Source organism: Apium graveolens, chromosome 3 (assembly GCF_009905375.1).
Source record: "Apium graveolens cultivar Ventura chromosome 3, ASM990537v1, whole genome shotgun sequence".
Taxonomy (NCBI): Eukaryota; Viridiplantae; Streptophyta; class Magnoliopsida; order Apiales; family Apiaceae; genus Apium; species Apium graveolens.
In genome coordinates, this window is record NC_133649.1 from 284424601 (window position 1) to 284447743 (window position 23143).

Genomic DNA, 23143 nt, shown 5'->3' on the forward strand with positions numbered 1-23143 from the left:
CTTTGGATGTTGACATGATTCAAACATCTCAACCATATTCTCCATCTTTAACTCTGTTGGAGAAGCCAAAAATCCATGCAAGTGAGCATCATCTTCTAGATAATTTGTTGGCTCACTTGCCATTTCTTTCTGAGACTGTTGAGACATCTGTGCCAAATTTTTCATCAATCTGGACAGAGTCTACAATATTCTCCACTCCACACTCATTCATTTCTACTCACTCGATGGATATTGTTCATCCGTCGAGTAGTGATTGTATCCCAACGGATGTGCCTAACAGCAGTCATCCGTCGGATAGTCAAATTACTAACCCGATGGATATTTCTCATCCGTCGGGTGTCTCTGCACAACTCCAAAGTTTAACTATAATTACAAGTGCAGATGACTTAGTAATTGTGCAATCACTATTAGGATTGAGGGAAGGTAGTGACTTGAGTGAGAGTCTGGGTTGCTCCCTGGGAAAAGGAGAGGAAAAGAGTGATCTTATGCAGTCCATTTCTTCATGACTGGTAAAAGTGAGTGTGAGGAGTCCCACCTTAGATGGTGAAGGTAAGGGTATGAGGGTGGAGAGCCAAGGTGAGACCTTGATGCAAGAAAAGAGAGAAAATGAGAGAAATGCAAGAACTGGAGATATAAGGGTGGATGTCATTGTAAGTGAGTTAAGGAATGTCCAGGATGCAGACAGGGAGGGACTATCTCAGCAAACTCAAGCTGTTATATATTCTACCTCCTTGGATGCTGAGACTTTTACTCACCCTGTTCCAGCATATCAACTTCTAGCTGGACAGGGCAATGCCAATGCATAAAGAATGCTCAATTTGGTGCACACCACACAGTCCATGCAAAGAGCTAAGGATGCCATCACGGCTTTGCCCTCAATAGCTGGTGATGTTGATTATGAGACTGGTGGTTCAGAAGAACTCTTTGGAGGTGAGGATGAAGATAGTGAAGAAGAGCTATTGGACATAGGGGGAGAAGTAAGCCCTAGTTCCAGATCAAGCATGCCATCATGGGCCTTCTCCAAGAAATGTGATGATCACCATTTCAAGACTACACTCATCCAACTTATCAGCCAAAAACAGTCTGCACTTCAATCAACTATAAATGCTAGCACCAAGAAGCTTCTGCAAGCACATCTTGCTTCTTTCCAACTACAACAAATCTCAGGCTACCAAAAAAGTCAAAATGTTTCCCTCATCAAAAATGAAGTTGATCAACTTTAGAAAGACATATCTGACAAGTTGGAAGCTAGACTCCCAGAGACAACAATGACAGACATCAAAAGACAGCTTGAGAAAAACTCTGATCTTGCTACCAAGGTGGATTCCTTGGACAAAAGAATGGTTGCTATGGAAGCTTCTATTACAGCAATCCATCTACAACAAGCTCAACAAACTGACTTGCTTCAGAAACTGGTGGCTGCACAGACCTCCTCCTCTACGCAACTTGCTGATAACAAAAAGGGGGAGAAAGAGATTTCTAGGAGTAAGGGGGAGCAAAGAGTGCTTAACATTCAAGTAAGTAAAGCAATTGTGCAACAAACAGACTTGCTTCAGAAACTGGTGGCTGCACGGACCTCCTCCTCTACTCAACTTGCCGATAACAAAAAGGGGGAGAAAGAGAGTTCTAGGAGTAAGGGGGAGCAAAAAGTGCTTAACATTCAAGTAAGTAAAGCAATTGTGCCAACAATTGCTTTCATAAAGCCACCAGCTAAAGATAGCATTGATCTGATAAATGAAGCAGCAGCCTCTTTGAGAGCAGCTGAGAAGAAGCAGTTGAGTCCAATCAACTGGGAGATAATTGATGAGGATATTCAAAAGAAATTTGGTATAGCAAAGAAGCCAGAAAAATCAGTCATTCATCACTCTCAAGTCAGGCAAATTTCTGTGAATGATATGAGCATGAACTATCCGTAGAGAGGCCAGGCATCCTGCATCAAATCCCCAAAAGTAGATCTAATCATGAAGCCAAAGGTGAACTATCCAAAGTCTTCACTCAAGGACCCTTTAGACACAGTGTATGAGACACCAAAGCCTGATGAGAAGAAGCTGTTGGCCAGGTCTATAGCATTTTACAAAGATCCTGCAGATTCAGCTCTAAAAAGGAGAATTTTCAAGGTTTTCAGAAATGTTAAGGAAATTTGTGTGGTGGTTGGACACCCTCAATTTGTTGAAACAAAAAGGGAAGAAAAGGCAAGATTGAAGTAAGAAAAGAAGAAAGCTGGTCTAGATGATAAAAAGCTCAAACAAAAGAAGGAGCAAGCTGCTATCTTGGCCAAGTTGCAAGCTGTGAAACCCACACAACAAATTCCTGAACAACAATCTGAAACGACTGAATCAAAAGATCAGAAAATGCAAGAAGCACCTCAAAAGAAAAGAAAAATCAGATTTCCTTCCAAGATAAAGTTGGATTTCAATGATGAGGGGATGGAAGACTACTTTCCCAAAGAGTCTACTTCTACAACAACTCAAACATCCATGCCCTCTATGGCACATGAAGAATTCAAGATAGATCCATCTAAGAATTTCCATGGTGAACCTATCGTTCCAAAGGATGAGCCAATAGACTGGGATAGGCTACCAATTCCTGAACTCAATCTACCTCATTTCATGAAGCCAAAGATAATAAAGACCAGAGCAGTCAAGAAAGTGAAGCCCTCAACTCTCAGATCCAAGTCCCTAACCAAAGCTCAAACCAAGGTCAACAAGGGAGATATCATGTACATCTGTGACATCAAGGAATTCTCTGATCTAAACCTCTATCTAGATGAACTGGAACAAGTTAGAGGGATTGATGCTTACAGGAATCTACCTGAAAGGCTAGTATTCAAGTACAAGGGATGAAAAGAAATGACATGGCCACTTCACATGATTCTTCAAGAGAGCCAATTTATACTGATAAGAGTCTATTCATCTTTCAAGAAGAACTTTGGATTCAATGTGACAGCTAGAAGACTAGTTCTAAAGAAGATTGAAGAACTGAGGAGTATTAGAGCAAAAGATGCACTCTCAAAGACTTTAACTATTCCTTACACAGGAAGTAGAGTGCATTTAAGGCCCTACTGGCTAATAGAATTCATGGATGATAAGGGAGTTAGAAGATTCTTCAGACCAGAGGACCAACTGAGCATCTCTAGCAATGAGACTCTACTGGAAATGCAAGAAATGCTAGATCTATCAGAAGCTGATGAACTTGAATTCCACGGACAGCTCCAAAATCAGATAGAAGAAAGCAACGGGAAACTTGTAAAGAAATCCAAACCTTCAAGGAAATAGATCAATCTGCTCAGACTAGAGGAGCACCTTGAAAATGACTGTAGGCAAATCTTTGTACACTTTGTCTTGTAAATTCTTCAGTAAATGTTGTAGCACTTATTAGTTTTATCTACTATTTTGCAATATGTATTATCTCTTTGGGTGTTTTGTTATCATCAAGTTTCTCTTAATTTATGGCTACAATTCCTGTAGACATAAATTGGGGGAGATTGTTAGGAATATGTTGTGTACTTGATGATAAGCCAAACAAAACACCTTAGTAGATTTAACTTAGTGAATTTTGTAGAACCCGATGGATAATCAATTATAGTCCCGACGGATTATTCAATACAGTCCCGACGGATGACCAATTGATATCCATTGGGTGAGTAGCTTATGTAATAATAAGTCATGTAGCACATTCCAGTAAACAACTTTGTATAGTTTTTGTAGTAGCTTATGAGTTATGGAGACTGCTAGTAGATGTGCAGAATAAGTTGATTAAATGTAAATATAAGCTGTCTTGCAATTCTGCATAAATGAAATGGAGTCAAGTGATAAATGGCTACCCAACGGATGATTAACAAAGATACCCGACGGATGATCAACAAGGCAACCCGACGGATAACATGCATGTACCCGATGGATGATCAATTCAAATATCTGTTGATAGTGACAACACAGCCACATGCGTTGGATGTTTGCAAAGGGAATGTGGCAGCCTGTTTAACAGGAAATGAAGAACAAAGAAGCATTATCATTTCCATGCAAGTTAAGAAGATTTTCAAAGATGCTGGAAAAGTGTAGTGAAGCAGCATGGAGCTTGACTTGATAGTTTTTGTTTATTATCTTATCTTATTACCATGTAAACTTGGTGGTATATAAACCAAGTGTAGCTAGTAGAACAAACAACTAAGCAAACACTTTTAAAAGAGAAATAGAAAAGGTCATAACTGTTAAGAATTTCTCAATAGTTTGTTTTTTCACTTATAAAACGACTGTGAGACAATTTGTTCTTCACATAGTTCTTAATTCAATATATATATATATATATATATATATGGATGCTTTCAAATCCACCAGAAAGTTTTAAAGACTTGTGTTTTTATAATTTTGTGTTTTTGATTTATTTAACTTGTGATTCCGCACCTTGCAAATCAAAACACTTATATATATAGTTTGAGTTATAACATTTTATAGTTCAAGAAAAAGTTTACTAGAATTACATTCAACCCCCCTTATGTAATTCTTGCTGCATTGTTAGAGACTAACAACTATTGGTTTGGACTATGATGTCTTGAACAATAATAGAAAGAATGAAGGTGACAAAGGAAAAGCAATTGCAAATCAGGATGTCCCAGCTATGCTGAGAAAAGTTGATACACCTTTGTTGAAGGCATGTGAAGTCCATTTCAGTGAAGTTGAGTTAGTCATCAAGCAAGAGCTTGCAGATGAAGACAATGAGAAGGAATGCAAAGAAACAACTCCAACTCCTAAAACTAAAAAGAAGCCCATGGTCAATCAAGTTTCTAAGACACCAATCAAGGAAATCAAGACTGAAAATGCAGGAAAGAAAATGAAGAACATGAATGGGAAAATTGGAGAAAAGAACAACTTTGCATTTGTTGCTGATGCTTCCAAGAAGAAATGTCAAAAATATGGCACTGCAAGTCATCTATACCTTTGTAAAAAGGCTTTTAGTGAGCCAAAAGTGGGTGCATTCAAATACAATAAAGTAAAGGCTAAAGATCCCTATTCCTTCTGTGATAAATTTGATTGCATTCCTTGCAATATGAAAGTAATGACAAGCTTTCACAAACTGAGAGTAGATCTCAAGGAAGTTAAAATTTGATGTACATCTAAAATGGAAAATGTAAATCAGTTATTGAACACGCTTCTTTCTGAATCATCAAATTCTACTTCTGTAAGTCATATGTCATAGGCCTATTTGTATATTCGAGGATTCAACTCAACTCAAATAAGAATGTAATAAGTAAATAGTGGATCGACCGTCAGAGAGATCTCGCAAAGTAATATCTGTCAAAGGATTCGGAAACAAGGTTCATCTACAGACTTGAGGAGTTAATTCACTGGAAGAAGTTCAAGAAGTTGATCAAGCCTCAGTGATATAAATCAAGATCGTGGATTTAATCAAGTGACAGAGATCTCGTAAGAGTATCATTAATTACAAGGATTTAATCTGAAGAAAATCAAAGTGTCAAAGTCAAGACATGAAGAAACGTCACGAAAGTTAGTCACTCATGAACCAGACAGTACATCGAGTGTCAACATTGAAGTGGTGGAATTGATTCATAATTTTCAGTGATTTTCAGAAGATTTGCAGAAGGATGGGTGCTGTTGAAGACTAGAATTAATTCTCTATTAATTAATTAAGTCATCTAATTTAATTAAGAAAATAAATTATATCTGCGAAGAATAATTTATTTATTAATTGAATTAATTGATTAATTAATTCTGAATTAATTTTAGGAATTTTCAGAATTTAAATTGGATTAAAATTCATTTAAATTCAGCAAGTCAAACTGATTGTACTAGTATGACAATCGGTATGACAATCAATAGTCATACCGAAAGTCATGCTAGTACAAACAATAGTCTCACCGAAAGTTACACTGGGAGGAGGATTGTCTTGCTAGTTCATTCTGATTGTCTTGCTAGTTCATTCTGATAGTCTTGCTAGTTCATTTGATTGTCATACCGAAAGTCTTGCTGAGCTCAGGATTGTCATTCCAGTTCAATTCAATTCTGTTGAATGAATTAAAAAGAAACAGAAGCAGCAGAAAGAATAATCATCAAATACACAAGTCAACAAACAAGAACATAGCAGCCGCAGCAAACATTTTATTCTTCTCTGCAACTTCAAGATCAATTTCTAGTTTGTAATGTTAAATCCAATCAACTAGAAATCATTCTCTTGTTCTTGTGTAACAATCTAGCGGATCAAAATCCCTAGAACTTAATCTCAAATCGTGTTTAGCATTTGATTCTAATTATTGCAAAAATAAAAAAAGTTTATATCGAATTTATTCTAGATGTGTGATAATTGATTTGAGATTAATACCTTGTAATCGATACAGTTGTTGTAACACCTTTCAAGTTTAATAATATTTTTATTTAACTTGAATTTTGTTTCACATTTTTTATTCCGCATTTATTCGATTATTTGGTACTGTTTGTATTCAACCCCCCTTCTACAAACAGATTGGGACCTAACAATTGGTATCAGAGCCTTCTGATTAACGAACAAATCAAGATCCTAGACTTTTGTGATTTTTCAACTCCTTGAATTTTTATTTATTCAAAAATTCATAATGACTTCACATAAAGTTGGAACCGTTAATATTCCACAATTTGATAAAGAGAATTATATCATGTGGAAGAAGAAGATGCTATTATTTTTACAAGTTGCAAATACCAAATATTCAAACTTGTTAAAGAAGGGTATAAAAACTCCGATGGTTATTGAACCGGAGGTAATAATAGATGGTGTGATGACTACTAAAGCTAGAACCTATCCAAAAGAGCCCAAAGATTTTACTCCTGCTGAGAAGGAAGAAGCCTCCTTGGATGCCAGCCTTCAATTAATATTAATTGATTCCCTTGATCCCTTGATGAACAGACATGTGATGAACTGTAAAAATTCTAAATACATGTGGGAAACTATTGAGGTAATTAATGAAGGCACAGAGGAAGTTAGGGAGAACAAGTTGGAAATCCTAACCTCTGAATATGAACATTTTAAATCAAATTCAGGAGAAGGAATTACTGAAGTGTTTGAGAGGTACAATGCGTTGATCAACAACCTGAACATCAATGGAAAGTATTATTCAATCAGGGAGGTCAACAAAAAGTTCCTTTTAACACTGCCATCTCATCTTGAACATAGAATCACTGCCATTAGAGAAGCTAGAGATCTGAGTGAGATTTCTTTGGACAGGCTCTATGGAGTGTTAAAAACCTATGAGTTGGAGCAGATTCAACAGAAGGAAGTCTACGGGAAGGATAGAATGGTCAGCACATCTACTGCACTTGTAGCTGAAGGTCAACAACAACAACAATCTCAACAGTTAGAAAGAATGGTACAGTTTTCCAAGGGTGAGGAAAATGAGTTAGTAGCAGAATATGATCCTCCTACTACAAATCAATCAAGTGATGAATTTTATTCCTTGGAAGAGCTGGAGCAATTGGAAGACGAATCAATGGCCCAAATTGTCAAGAGATTCTCTAATGTCAGATTCAGGAAGAATCCCAAGCTTAAGTACAAGTCCAACTACAACAAATTCCAGAAAGGTGGATCTTCATTCTCTAACACCAGCAGTGGTGGGTACAAAACATGGATGGTTGATCGAAGCACCATTAGATGCTATAACTGTAATGAGTTGGGACACTTTGCCACAGAATGTAGGAAGCCAAAGCAAGTAAGAAAGAACTCTGAAAGGGCTTATCTGGCAAAGGGAAGAAGTTGGGATGATACTGACAGTGAAGATGAAGAAGAAGGAAATCTTGCTCTTATGGCTATTGATGGAAAAGCTTCATCGTCAAGAATAGAGGTAAAACTTTCTGATGCTGAAATGGTTTATCATCTAAGAGGTAACTTAGATTGTGCATGTCGTGATAATGAACTGTTAAGTTTACAGATCACAGACCTTGAGAAAGAGGTCAATGAATTAAGACTTGTTCACATTAATCAAGACAAATTAAAAGAACAGGTATCTTTTCTAGAGAATAGAGTTGACTGTTATAGAAAACTCGAAACTATTCTCAAAGACAAGATCACCGGTCTTGAGACTAAGGTTAGAGCCTACTTCAATTCTTGTTCGAAGACTAAAGAGTTCTACAGTAAGCAAGCTGTTAATCAAACATCTGGAATAGTTTATGATTACAATGCTGCTATTGGAGAATTAGGCATAAACTCCCCTCCTCATGTCTGTGCTAAAGGGAGGGAAGTACCACATGTGCTTAAGGGTGTTGATGAACCCCTCTATAAAGCATCAATTGCTGAACCATTTGATGCGACCTCTTCTGTTATTCAAGAAGAAATACGTGCTGAGGATCATGCTAATGAGAAGATTGTTTCCAAGTCAAGTGAGTCGAAAGTTCCAGTCAAAGTTGTGAAAGCAACTGAGACTAACTTAGACACACATGAGTTTGATAACAAAAATGCCATGTCTACCATGCATAAATTGCCCGTTGTTAATCACTCTCATAAAGCATGTGGTGTTTCTAATTGTATGTCTTGTGCTTTTAATATGATGTATGCTTATTTTAATGGTAAGCATGTGTCTAATGATAAGACTACACCTCGTCAGCATTTGAATAACAAGAAACATGATAGGTCTAAGACTGCTAGTCCTTCTAAGGCTAGAAAGGAGACATTTATGCCTAAGCTTAAACAAAAATTTGTTAAGGCTGTTTACAAGGTCAAATGTTCAGTCATTGAGGATGTTGAGACCATTAAAATTAAAAATGTTGTTTTGCCTGACAAAGGACAATTCTACAAGTGTGCCGGGCCCAACCAAGTTTGGGTTCCGAAGAAGGTCTAATCCATTTGTAGTGCAGGGCATTAAACAGGTGTAACCGGTAGTGTGGATTCTTGACAATGGATCATCAAGACATATGACCGGAGATAGAGCCCTGCTATCAAATATGGTTGAGAAAGCTGGCCCCCTGGTTACCTTTGGAGATAACAGTAAAGGTTTATCTGAGGGATATGGCTGTTTGCAAGCTGGGAATGTTATCATTGTAATTTTGTATATTGTGCTAGGTTATTATCAGGAAGCAGTATCCAACATATAGCACCAGTGACGAGACTTGAGAATATTACGACATATCAAGCACCTGCTGCACATTACACTTGGAATTGAACTCTAGTAAGATGTGTACAAGTGTACTACTAGTTGGTGAGTCAAAAGAGGAAGTCAGTGCACCACAGTTCATGGACTTTGCAGTTGCAGATCTATTGGACTATGCAATCTCTTCTTCACAATCTCACTTCAGGTTGGTATGAACTAGTATACTGCTCAAGCAATCGTCAAGGACATGGTATGGCACTCTAACAGAAGTTATAATTTTATATGAACTAGTAGAGTCATCATATTTATAACTATCTTATCACTAGGCACAATCATATTATTTTATATGTGTAGTGGTATATTGATTATGCAACATAACAATTAGTATCTAAAGTACTTGACAAGTATCGGTCAATGATATGTTGTTAACATTATGTTGCAGATATTTGTAAGCTTTTGACATGAATGAGAATTACTTAGACTTTACCCTAAGTGATCAATGTTTTATCAAAAACTCATTCATATTAAAAAAAACAAAATCAAACTTCTTTATACATTAGTGATTTTTTATTTCATGTAAAATCTTTTGAAATCACTATTGTACATCATTTTATCTCTATAGTGCCATATGTTCTGTGTTACAGGTTCAGTCTCCAATGACTTTCTTTCATTGACAGTCATGAGGTTGAAACCCACAACGTCTATCCCAGACTGTAAAGACAATCACAAAAACAGAACCAACCAACACTCTCTTACCACTAAATGTAGTATGAATGAGCGTGAGGGAGATAGTGCCTTAGTGCACCACATAAGGAAGGTTCTGTAGTCAACCCAGTAGCTCTGTCTCCTACATAGATGAGTAGTATTTAAACCGAGACAACTGCTAGCCCCCATACATCTTCTCAAAAAAATGTAATGGCTGAAAAGGCACAAAAACAGTTACTAGATTCATTCTCTCAACAGGGTGTGTCTATTGAAATTTGCATGTCGGCCAAGGTATCCGATGTAGTGTCACCACTTCAAATATAAACAATTCTTGATGCACAAGGAAAGGTTACACACACAAAGGATGAGTTGACGGAAATAAGAGTTTCGACCATTTTAAGGTCAGATTCGATTGTTCAAGGTTCGTTAGTGGACCAATTGCCTTTACAGGTGTTAGGAGAGGATACTGATCCAAAAGCCATATGTCAGTGGTCAGTGTCTACCTCCCCAGGATTAAATCCCCTGGATGCATCTGCGGATAGTGGATCTGACATAGGCGCAGATCGGCAACTTGTTGACAATGATTCAGATATTACCTGATGAGTCACAAGGAAATGTCTTCACAGACATTAGAAGGGAACTTTGATCTTTATGCTAAATTCGTTGGATCATTGTTTACCTTCCCAGAATTTAAATCTGGAACCCTAAAAGGGAAACTAGCAACTTGTAGATTATGACTCAGATTTATCTGACGAGTTTAACAAGGATGGGGATTTGTGAACTCCCATTGCACCACCTGTGACCTCCTTAAGGATGGCTAAGGTAATTTTCCTTGCAGGTACAGCTGGATTATGGAGCTATGAGAGAAGAGTGATACACTTATAAGAATGAGTGTAAACACGAGTGGAGAGAAGAGCGAAATACATGTGAGGTACACTAAACAGAATCACACACTCACAGTGAGGAAGAAAGAGAAACTACTTGTTATTTCTTTTCCAACCAAGTGATATATGATAACTCCTTCAGACGACGGCATACATTCCTTCTTTAAGGGGGAGATAAAAGCTTAAGTAATAGTTTGGAGGATTCCTCAACTAAGGGGGAGAAATAGCAGGGAGGAAGAAAAAGATCCTACATGTACACTACACCACACCATTGTTGTTTGTAACTACGGATCCTATTATACGGGAGAGGTGGTAAACACAAGGTGATTTTCTAGTAAGGGAAGAAGCTGTTTTCAAAAGGGGAGTACCATTGGTTTTTATCTGCGGATCCTATTGTACGGGAGAGGTGGTAAACGAAGGTGATCTTCTTTAATCAGTTGATTCTCATAGGGGGAGAAGCAAGACAAATATGCACTTCTCAACAGGAAATGTGGTTATACAAATGAAGATGGAACTACTTGAAGATATGTTCAGTCTAGAGGAACATCTACTTGGAATCTGGAAAATGTTAAATCTAGTCCAGAACTTTTCTACTATTTACTTTGCATTTTTGTTTATATCTTTTTCTTATTTGTTAGTTGAGTTATCCTCTAGGTATTTGTGTGTTATTGTCTAACAAACAAATAGGGGGAGATTGTAAGTCATATGTCATTGGCCTATTTGTATATTCGAGGATTCAACTCAACTCAAATAAGAATGTAATAAGTAAATAGTGGATCGACCGTCAGAGAGATCTCGCAAAGTAATATCTGTTAAAGGATTCAGAAACAAGGTTCATCTACAGACTTGAGGAGTTAATTCACTGGAAGAAGTTCAAGAAGTTGATCATGCCTCAGTGATATAAATCAAGATCGTGGATTTAATCAAGTGACAGAGATCTCGTCAGAGTATCATTAATTACAAGGATTTAATCTGAAGAAAATCAAAGTGTCAAAGTCAAGACATGAAGAAACGTCACGGAAGTTAGTCACTCATGAACCAAACAGTACATCGAGTGTCAACATTGAAGTGGTGGAATTGATTCATAATTTTCAGTGATTTTCAGAAGATTTGCAGAAGGATGGGTGTTGTTGAAGACTAGAATTAATTCTCTATTAATTAATTAAGTCATCTAATTTAATTAAGAAAATAAATTATATCTGCGAAGAATAATTTATTTATTAATTGAATTAATTGATTAATTAATTCTGAATTAATTTTAGGAATTTTCAGAATTTAAATTGGATTAAAATTCATTTCAATTCAGCAAGTCAAACTGATTGTACTAGTATGACAATCGGTATGACAATCAATAGTCATACCGAAAGTCATGCTAGTACAAACAATAGTCTCACCGAAAGTTACACTGGGAGGAGGATTGTCTTGCTAGTTCATTCTGATTGTCTTGCTAGTTCATTCTGATAATCTTGCTAGTTCATTTGATTGTCATACCGAAAGTCTTGCTGAGCTCAGGATTGTCATTCCAGTTCAATTCAATTCTGTTGAATGAATTAAAAAGAAACAGAAGCAGCAGAAAGAATAATCATCAAATACACAAGTCAACAAACAAGAACATAGCAGCCGCAACAAACATTTTATTCTTCTCTGCAACTTCAAGATCAATTTCTAGTTTGTAATGTTAAATCCAATCAACTAGAAATCATTCTCTTGTTCTTGTGTAACAATCTAGCGGATCAAAATCCCTAGAACTTAATCGTGTTTAGCATTTGATTCTAATTATTGCAAAAATAGAAAAAGTTCATGTCGAATTTATTCTAGATGTGTGATAATTGATTTGAGATTAATACCTTGTAATCGATACAGTTGTTGTAACACCTTTCAAGTTTAATAATATTTTTATTTAACTTGAATTTTGTTTCACATTTTTTATTCCGCATTTATTTGATTATTTGGTATTGTTTGTATTCAACCCCCCTTCTACAAACACATTGGGACCTAACAACTTCTACAACTTCTGTTAAAATGAAGAAAGTACCCAACACTGCTTGGGTAGCTAAACACACTTAATCCTTATTATGTGTAGGGCAAGGTGAAGAAGGTTATATGGATCATAGAAAGTGGATGCTTTAGGCATATGACAGGTGATAAAGCCTTACCATCACAATTTGAAGAGATGGTTGGCCCATTGGTGACTTTTGGAGACAACAACAAAGGATTCACAATGGGATATGGCAAATTAGTTTCTGGAAATGTTGTTATTGAAAATGTAGCACTGGTAGCTGGTCTTGAGGTAATCTCTTGAGTGTCAGTCAATTCACTGATAAAGGATTCAAGGTTTCATTTGACAAAGGAGAATGCTCAATTATCAGCAAAAAGACTGGTGAAGTTGCTTTGAAAGGATCAAGAAAGGGAAGCTTGTTTGTTAGAGTTATACTCAGGAAATAAGGATGGAATATGCTGCTTCTACACCAAGGAATCTATTGAGCAAAGCAAGCTACGGCACAAGAAGCTCTCTCACCTGAATTACAAAGTTATCAACACCCTGGTGAAAAAGGAATTAGTGAGAGACATGCCAAATATGGAGTTTTCTCAAGATAAAGTTTGTGAGGCTTGTCAAAAAGGCAAAATAAAAAGGTCTAGTCATAAAAGCAAAACTGTGAATTCTATAAGTGCATATTTACAACATTCACATGGACCCATTTGGACCAGTTAATGTCTTATCAATTTCAAGGAAGAAATATGCACTTGTGATGGTGGATGACTACTCAAGGTATACATGGGTAGAGTATATGCATTCAAAGGATGAAACTCCACACATCATTATTGAACACATCAAGAAAATTGAAAAGCAGGCTAAAGATCAGAATTGTGTGAAAATATTAGGGAGTGACAATGGCACAAAATTTAGAAATGCAATCTTAACTGAATTCAGCAAAGATAAGGGTATTGTTCAAGAATTCTCAGCAACAAGGATACCTCAGCAAAATAGGGTTGTTGAAAGAAAAAATAGAACTCTAGTTGAGGCTTCTAGAACAATGCTACAAGATGCTAATTTTCCAAGAAGATTTTGGGAAGAAGCTGTCAACATTGTATGCTACACTCAAAACAAATATCTCATCAACAAGAATCTTGGAAAATCACCCTACTCAATCTTATTAAAAAGGAAGCCTACTTTGAAGCATCTGCATGTGTTTGGAAGCAAGTGCTATATTCTAAAAGATAACTCTGAATATGTGGAAAAATTTGACTCTAAATTTTTTGAAGCAATTTTTCTGGGATATTCATTGGAAAGAACTGCCTACAGAGTCTATGTGCTTGAATTAAAGAAAATTATGGAGAGCACAAATGTGAGTTTTGATGATGACAAGTATCCAGGCTTGGAATGCCTTGATGAAAATGAAGTTGAAGCCCTTAAGTTTGAAAATTTGAACATTGATAGTGATTCTGAAGATGAAGCTGAAATCAACACAAGCAACAGAATGAATGAAGAGTCAACTGAGCAAGTGAATCATGAGAATGAAAACTCATCTCAAATACCTGAATTTGATAGCACAAACTCAGGGGGGGAAAGAGAGGAAAGTTCTGCAAGTCATGCCAATAGTGAAGAAAATGCAGAAAATTCAAGTCAACAAACTCATACCAAAAAGTGGGATATGAGTCACACAAGAGAAGCAATTATTTGTGATCCAAATGTTGGAGTGAGGACTAGAAGTGCAACTGCTAACGAATGTCTACATGCATGCTTCCTTTCACAAATTGAGCCTAAGAAAACTGAGGAAGCTCTACTTGATCCTGACTGGATATCTGCTATGCAAGAAGAGCTAAATCAGTTTAAAAGAAACAAAGTTTGGAAGTTGGTTTCTACACTAAAGAATAGAAGTATAATTGGAACAAAGTGTGTGTACATGAACAAAATGGATGAAAATGGGATTTTACAAAGAAACAAAGCAAGGTTGGTCGCAAAAGGCTACTCACGGGAATAAGGAATTGATTATGATTAAACTTTTGCTCTAGTTGCAATACTTGAAGAAATAAGGATCTTTCTTGCATTTGCGGCACATTCAAACTTTAAAGTCTATCAAATGGATGTAAAGAGTGCATTCCTAAATGGTGAGTTGGAAGAAGAGGTTTATGTGCAACAACCACCTGGCTTTAAAGATCCAGAATTTCCAGATTTTGTCTCCATACTTCTCAAGGTTCTCTACGGATTAAAGCAAGCACCTAGAGCTTGGTATGCCACATTTTCAGAATTTTTGCTTAAACGTGGATTCACAAGAGGAACAATTGACAAGACTCTATTTACAAGTAACATGGTGGTGATATGATCCTAGTTTAAATCTATGTGGATGATATCATTTTTGGTTCTACTAGTGAAAAATTATGTCAAAGATTTTCAAGACTCATGCAGAGTGAATATAAAATGAGCAAGATGGGAGAATTAAATTACTTTCTTAGACTTCAGGTCAGTCAAATAAGTGATGGAATTTTTATCAGCCAAACCAAGTATGTTAAAGATTTATTGAAGAAGTTTGAAATGGTTGATTGTTCACCTGCATCAACACCATGCCTACAGCTAAAAAGTTGGATGAAGATAAGAAAGGAAAAAATGTAGACATTTCAGGTTATAGAGGAATGATTGGATCTTTGTTGTATTTGACTGCTAGTAGATCAGACATCATGTTTGCAATATGTCTGTGTGCAAGATTTTAAGCCAAATCAAAGGAATCACATTTGATGGCTATGAAGAGAATTTTCAGATACTTGAAGGGAACACCAAACTTGGGATTATGGTATTCTAAAGGAACTGGAATTGAAGCTGTTGGATACACAAATGCAGATTTTGATGGATGCAGGGTTGATAGAAAGAATACTAGTATAACGACTGGGAAATTATGACTGTTTAATATCATAATAAGAGAATATTATGTGTTTTATTATATTGTTAAATGTAATTAGTCATAAAATCTTAGATGTTATGTGCTATATGTGTTCTGTATAGTTCGGGGTATTTTTCGGGTGTTTTATTGTAAGTTAAATGCTTTTATATCAAAAGTTATACGGCCCAAACTTTGTTTTAATAGCTGATATTTCATATAAAATAATTGGTCTTATTTTGCCTAGTATGACTTATACCATATCGATATTCTGAACATCCAATTAATTTAGAAATTTTCTCGTTTCGCGAAAAATGACTTTTTCGGGCCCTTTCGGGTGCTAAAACCCCACATAAAACATATTTTTATTTTTATAGAAGCATGGGACTTTCAAATATTCCATTTCTTTGCATTTTTGAATTATTTTCAATTTTCGGGAAATTTTTGCATATATATTGATATATCTAATATTAAAAATTTAAAAAGTATTACTAAAAAATTATTAATTAAGGGCCAATTAATTTTATTAGGAGTATAATCAGGACCTTAATTTGGATTAGGATTATTATTTCTACTACTATAAATAGCCTAATTTTTATTAATTAATAATAATTAAATCAATAACAATTCTGAAAAAAATAAAAATTCTCTGAAATTCGGGTCGGGTTTCCGGATTCGGGTTGAATAATCAAACCTAATTTTGATCGATTCTGAGAACCAAGTCTGATTGTGCAAGTACTCAAATCGATGCTCTTGATCTGTTTTATTAGTTTCTTACATCAATTTCATGTTTTAATTTGTATATTTTCATTTTCGATTTCTAGGGTTTATGTTCGAACTAGGACTTTTTGATTCTAGGGTTATTGGCTTGATTTGATGGTTTTTATAGCTTTGTATGATGATTTGCAGTTGAGTTATGTATTTAATTTCATCAAACGATTCCTGTATAGTTGAATTCGATTACCAGGTTTTATAACCAATTTTTAATTAATTGTTTTGATTATAAAGTGGTTTTTGGTATGTTAGATGTTAGGGCTTAGATTATAGAGGTTACAAGCTTTGATTTAAACTATAGAACGTGATGTTTCATGTACAAATCAGTAGGATCGTGTTTTGGCTAGAAAATTTCTTGATTTTGATCGAAAAATTGTTCTGAGGGTTATGGATTGTTATTGATGGTTGATTATTGCTTAGAACGAAGTTTAGAATTGATTCCCTGTAAAAACTGGTACGAACGGTATGTGTTTTGACTAGAAATTGAGGTCGCCGAAATATGTTGGAGCTCGCCGGAGTTCTTTACGTTTTTGGCCGGACTTCGGGTGGGGACGATGATCGAACGTTGTAAATTCGACGTTGATGTTGCTGTAGCTCTAGTGAACGAAAACGGTGGAAAATCGAAGCAAAACGGAGTTGTTGGACGGGGAATTGAACTCACCGGATACCGGAAGAACCACCGGAATCTGGGAAATTTCAAGTGGGTTCATCCCGACCCGGATCTGTTCTCCAGGACCCATTTTCCTGGGAATTTTGACCCAGTTTTGATCTTAAAATTCCCAATTCCTGTTTCCGAATTATGTTTCCGAATTTTATTTTATAATTTCAAAAATTCATTTGTATTTATTTAATAAATCGATTAATTAATTTAATTAATTAATTGATTTATTTTATAAATAAATCTGAACTATTTTTATTATTTTGAAAAAAAATGCATAACCTTATTTATTTATTATTTATTTAAATTGGTTAATTATTGATAATTAACCAGTCTATTTAGATAATTTGTAATAAATTTATTTTAATTCCAAAAATTATGGAAAAATTATTTTTAATTCAGAATTTTTGTAACTATTTAATTTAAAATCTATTTGAGGTTCAATGAATTTGAATAATTGAATTTTTTGAATAATAAATTGATTTATTCTTATTTATTGATTATTAATTGAACCGTTTATCCGTTCTAGACGAAACGAAAGTCCTTAGACTCAGAAAAATGATATGTTTTCAATAAAAATAGTTTTAAATCTTAATTTCTTTCGAAAGCGAGTCAATTTTCAATATTTATTTATTTATAGACCCTATTAATTATAAATACGAGTCTAATAAATTCCAAAAATTAGGAAACGAGCCATATATTGTTCGATAATGTGAGTACTGATTCGATTTCGATTCAAAAAATATTTTAAAGCCTAGAGTGACTATCTCACTTATGTGCTATGTGATTTATTTGGCTAATCAAGTCTTAAATGCTAAATAATTATTATATGAGTCAGTTATAATCGTACGGGTAAACGATAAGGGCTACGTGGCCTCAGATTGAGATACGATTAAGATATGAGTCGACTAAATGAGTATCTTTCTTTGATATATACGACTCCAGCGAGGCGAATCAAGCCATTGTTCGGGAACTGTTATATTCTGAGGTAGAATATGTATCGGGCAAGTTTTTCCCCAGGTCTAAATCCCGAATAGTGAATTGCTTTACTTTATTCAAATTCTCAACTCGATAAATACTGATAATTCCTGTTCACAAACACTGACACACAATTACTGTTCCTCAAGTTATATTTTCACTTTGATTCTTAATTTCTTTTGATACGTTGAATATTCTATTCATATTCCAATAGAGTATGCAATACTTATATTTGATGTATATCTCGATGATTGAGATGACATCGAAGCATACCGATATTTCCGCATGCTTGTCCTATGGACTGGATGGTTGCAATTAGGGCCAGGAATGAACTAGACCCTTGAATGAATTACGGAGGCAAAATATGAGCCTGGGTACCTTGTTATGACGTGGGTCTATGTGAATAATATAGATCTGTACTGTATCTGACTGATTAGTAGATTACAATACTTCGATTGATTAGTCCAGTCTAATTTATTGGTAATCCCCGCTAACAGCCTTCATTATTCCTTGCGGAGATATAATGTTACTTAAACATTCAGATTACCGGTTCATTTAAGTTTCTTTTAATACTGTATATATATTGTGGACTTGCTGAGCAATTATGTCTCACCCCTTTATTGTTATTCACTTTTTTTCAGTTGAGGTAGAGAATGAAACTCATTCGTACCCGAGTGGTAAAGAAGTGAGTCAAGAAACGGGATCCTCTGTCACCAAGGGTGATAATCCCGATAAAAGAACAGAGTTTTGAACTTCAAGAACATGTATAGTGTAGATAGATGTAGTATGTAATTGAATAATATGAATTTAGTTTAAAACATCTTTAGATAGTTGGTTTGTAATTAAGAGAGTTCTTTGAGACTTTAAATTTGGGATTGTAATAAATGTAGTGTATTGTTATTGTCTTCATACTTTAACCTTAAAGATTCTGGATAGAATATAAAGGGTTTGGATATATGTTTGTATAGTTGTTAAACGTGTTTGTATTATGTTGAGGACTAGCAAGTAACCCCCAGATCTAGACCCCGGATTTGTAGGGCGTTACAGTTTGGAATCAGAGATGTAGGTTTTGGTCCAAGAAACAAGAACATTATGATTAAGATAAGATAGTAGGGGTGTGCATGGTGTGGTTTGGTGCGGTTTTTAGCATTAACCGTAGCCAAACCAATACATGCGGTTCGTTTCGGTTAATTTATATTAAACAATTTAAAACGGTTTTTCGGTTTCGGTTAACCATTCATCGGTTTCGGTTTTTATTCGGTTTTTATACATTTTTTATTCGTACGATTTTGTGTTGGTAATGTATTGGGTAAAAAAATAACATCAAGTTAAATGATAATATTATATTAATCACCAAAAATTTGTCACTTTAGAATTAATTAAATAAAATTGATATATTTCATAAAATTATTTTTCGAATATATAATTCATATTATCTTAAATAATAGAGACAAAATATGATAAAAATATATGTTCACAACAATTGAAAAAAGGGTTAAATATCAAAGTAGTCACTGAAGTGAAGGCCATATATCACTTCCTTCACTAATCTTAACGGGGTATCATTATGATCACTAAAGTCATATAAATATCAAATAGATAACTCTAAAAATGCGATTATAAAGTAAATATTATCATATGTTATGTTCTACACATTTTTCTTCAACGCTACTATAATGAAAAGTTGTGAACTCTAGTATTTTAGATAATATATCTAGATTTAAAAAAAATATTTACTATTTGTTTTAAATTTTCTAGTTATTTTATCTAACTTAATTAAAAATAAATAGTAAATAAAAGTTTTAAAATCTAGATATATTATCTAAAATACTAGAGTTCATAACTTTTCATTTGATAATAGTAGCGTTGAAGAAAAATGTGTAGAACTTAACAAAAGATAATATTTACTTTTTCGTCACATTTTTGGAGTTATCTATTTGATAATTATACGACTTTAGTGATTAAAGTGATACCCCGTTAAGATCAGTGAAAGAATTGATATATCACTTTCACTTCAGTGACCAATTTGATATTTAACCCATTGAAAAAAAGAGTATATATCAAAACATATGATAAAATTGATTATATACATATTAAAAAAATTATGATTTAAGAGTATTTACATATTAATCTTAATTAATTTATGGTATTATACTATACAATTATACTAATGTAAAGTAAATATTTATGGTATCTTATCATATTAATGTTAAGTAAATATTTAATTAATAAAATATTAGAACCGGGTTATGATAATATATACATGTATATATACATAATATTATATATTTATATAATATAGAGGCGCGGTTAATTTCGGTTCGGTTTTGATTGAAAACCGAAACTGCACCGCTAATTCGGTTTTTGTTGGTTCGGTTTTCTTCGGGTTTTTTAGCGGTTTGGTTTTTTTCGGTTTGGTTTATCGGTTTTTTCGGTTATTTTTTCGGTTTCGGTTTTTTCTGCTCACCCCTATAAGATAGGACAATCACATAAGATAGGAATAAGATTGTTAGGGTTTTGTTAGCTTCTAAGATTAGGAAGTTGTAAGTTTTAGGAATGCTAAGTTGACCTTTTCTTTATTGTGTTTTGGTTATATTATAAGATGGCTTCATTGTCTAAGAGGATAGTCACAGCACCGCTTGCACCAGTAGTACCCCCGGTATCTGTAGAGCCTCCAATGTAGTTACCACCCGAGCCATTACCACCAGAGCAGGTCTTGCCACCCCAGAGCAGTTATTAGACCCAGTGGAGATGTTTGATCCTATGGAGTTCTTTGAGCCTCTTCTACCACTGCCATTACCTCCTCAGTATTAGTTTCTACTAGAGGTCGAGCCAGAGTTCTAGCATACAGTAGCACCAATTTTATTACCTGTATATGCCCCAGCCCCAGAGGTATTTCAGATGGCAACTATTGAGGGTATGGGAGACCATGATGTAGATTTGCAGTTGGGTTTGCCACATGTTGTTGCCGGGATCGACAGAGTTCCCTCTAGGGAGGCACTAGGTGAGGTTAGGGAGCCTCGCACAGTGCTATACCATGAGTTCAGTAGTATGCAGGATGAGATGCAGTATTGGAGATCCCAGTGTCGTGAGATATTGGGACTATTTGAGGAGAGAGAGAGAGAGGGGATCATTAGCATCACTTCAGCCTGATTATCTTCTGAAAGAGAGACTTCAACGAACTTACCATGTATCCACTAGTGAGTTGGGGGAGTTACTTCATGATGGTAACCACACCTATGCAGAGTTCCACAGAGCTACCCGACTCATCTAGTCTGTTCTATAGACCATCTGGCAGGAGATGGAACGTATTCCACCAGGTTTTCGAGGCAGGACGGTTAGGCAGGGATCTTGTGTGGTATATGTGATATATGTACATATAGGCAGTTATAGTTATAACGAGACTAGATATGTGTAGTTCACAGTTTTGATGTGTATCGGCAGCAGTTATGACAGACCCTTTTTTATCAAGCATTAACACCTGATGTTGGTGTTTGTTTAATAAAATAAACCTTTTTCAACCTCTTTTATTTTATTTAGTTAATTTTTAGTATTCATAGCATTTACATTTACTTTATTGTCTTACAATCTTTCCATATTTTTTTAAATTTAGTTTAATGCTGAAAAGATAAATGAAAAGTTTAAAAATGATATTGTTAAGACTATTTATTTAAAATTTTAAATTATTTCAAATGATTTGTTTAAATTTTAAATTGTTTAAATTTCCTATTTCAATACAAGTTAAATTATTTCTTTATCTACTCTCAACTGTTTAACAAAATTATTAAAAGAACTGTTTATTTCATTATTAGAACTATGACACCAAAAAGAAAGACCAGAACTGAGACTTCAAATAGCAATTCTGAGGAACAAAATAATAACACCATGAACCAAATGTTCCATCTGATGCAATAACAAATGGTAATGATGCAACAACAGATGCAACAACAACAACAACAACAACAGTTACAGCAGCAGATGTTACAGCAGCCACCCCGTCCTGAGCCACAAGTACCACCAGTTGTTCCTGCTGTTACTTTTAAACAGTTTCAATCAGTAAAGCCTCAAGAATATGAGGGCACATCGAATCCCACTAAGACTAGAGCATTGTTGAAAGAGATAGAAAAAGCGTTTGTGCTAGTGAAAGTGGAAGCATACCAAAAGAATGATTTCTCTAGTTATTTCTTGAGGGGAGAAGCTAACAACTGGTGGGAATCGAAGAAGGCTTTAGAAGGTGACTGTATCGTAACTTGGGATAGGTTTACCAAGCTGTTTCTGGAAATGTACTTACCCCGTTATATGAAGAACCAAATGAAAATCAAGTTCTTGGAATTGAAACAAGGGAATATGTCAGTAACCGAGTATGAAGCCAAGTTTACTAAATTGGCTAGTTATGTTCTAGAACATGTAAACAATATGGAAAAGCGGGCCAAGAGATTCCAACAAGAACTGAAACCATGGATTCACAGCGGAGTGGCGGTATTTGACTTGACAACATATGCGGCCGTGGTTTAGAAAGCCATGATTATTGAGGGGGAAAGTGAAATGTCCCAGAAGAAAAAGAGGCAAGGAAATTTTCAAAACCGTTTCAGCAGGAAGCCGGGATTTCAAGCCCGGGCAAATATAAATTTCAGAAAGCCAGATCAAGGCAATTAGAGGATGGGCAATCGTTTTCAAGATCCAAACTGGCAAAGAATTACAAGACCACCACTGCAAGATTGCAAGACATGTGGGCGAAAACATGCAGGAGTTTGTAACAAGCCAAACATCACATGCTTCCGATGCAACCAGAAGAGACACTATTCCAGTGAGTGTCATATTACTTATTTCAAATGCGGAAGGAAAAGACATCTTGATAAGGATTGTAGAGGGGCGGCTATGGCATCCAGTATTCCAAGAGTTATGACACTACCTCCACCACCACAGCAAAATCAGTCTAAGGCAATGACCTTCAATATGACAATGAAAGTAGCTGTGCAGAATCCAGATGTAGTTGCAGGTATGCTTTTTGTGAATTTTGTAGATGCAAAAGTATTGATTGATTCCGGAGCAACAAGATCTTTTATTTCTAAAGGATTTATTAATAAGTTATGCTGTGAAACTCAATGGTTGGGCGAGACATTAATTATAAAGTTAGCTAATGCAAACCAAATTCCCGTAGATCGGGTATGCCCCAAAAGTGCGATATCGAAATAGCTGGACG

The 23143-nt window shown here is 35.2% G+C and overlaps 1 protein-coding gene across 1 annotated transcript; it reads left to right on the forward strand.

The window, feature by feature from the left end:
* Nucleotides 1-21918: 21918 nt before the first annotated feature.
* LOC141715105 (uncharacterized) lies at nucleotides 21919-22455 on the forward strand. Its single transcript, XM_074518588.1, has one exon. It carries the CDS (start codon nucleotides 21919-21921, stop codon nucleotides 22453-22455), a length of 537 nt encoding a protein of 178 aa, XP_074374689.1.
* The last annotated feature ends 688 nt before the right edge of the window (nucleotides 22456-23143 follow it).

Bases quoted from the DNA above. Each gene is read 5' to 3' on its own strand.
- LOC141715105 (XM_074518588.1), top strand. From the start codon at position 21,919: ATGTTACAGCAGCCACCCCGTCCTGAGCCACAAGTACCACCAGTTGTT.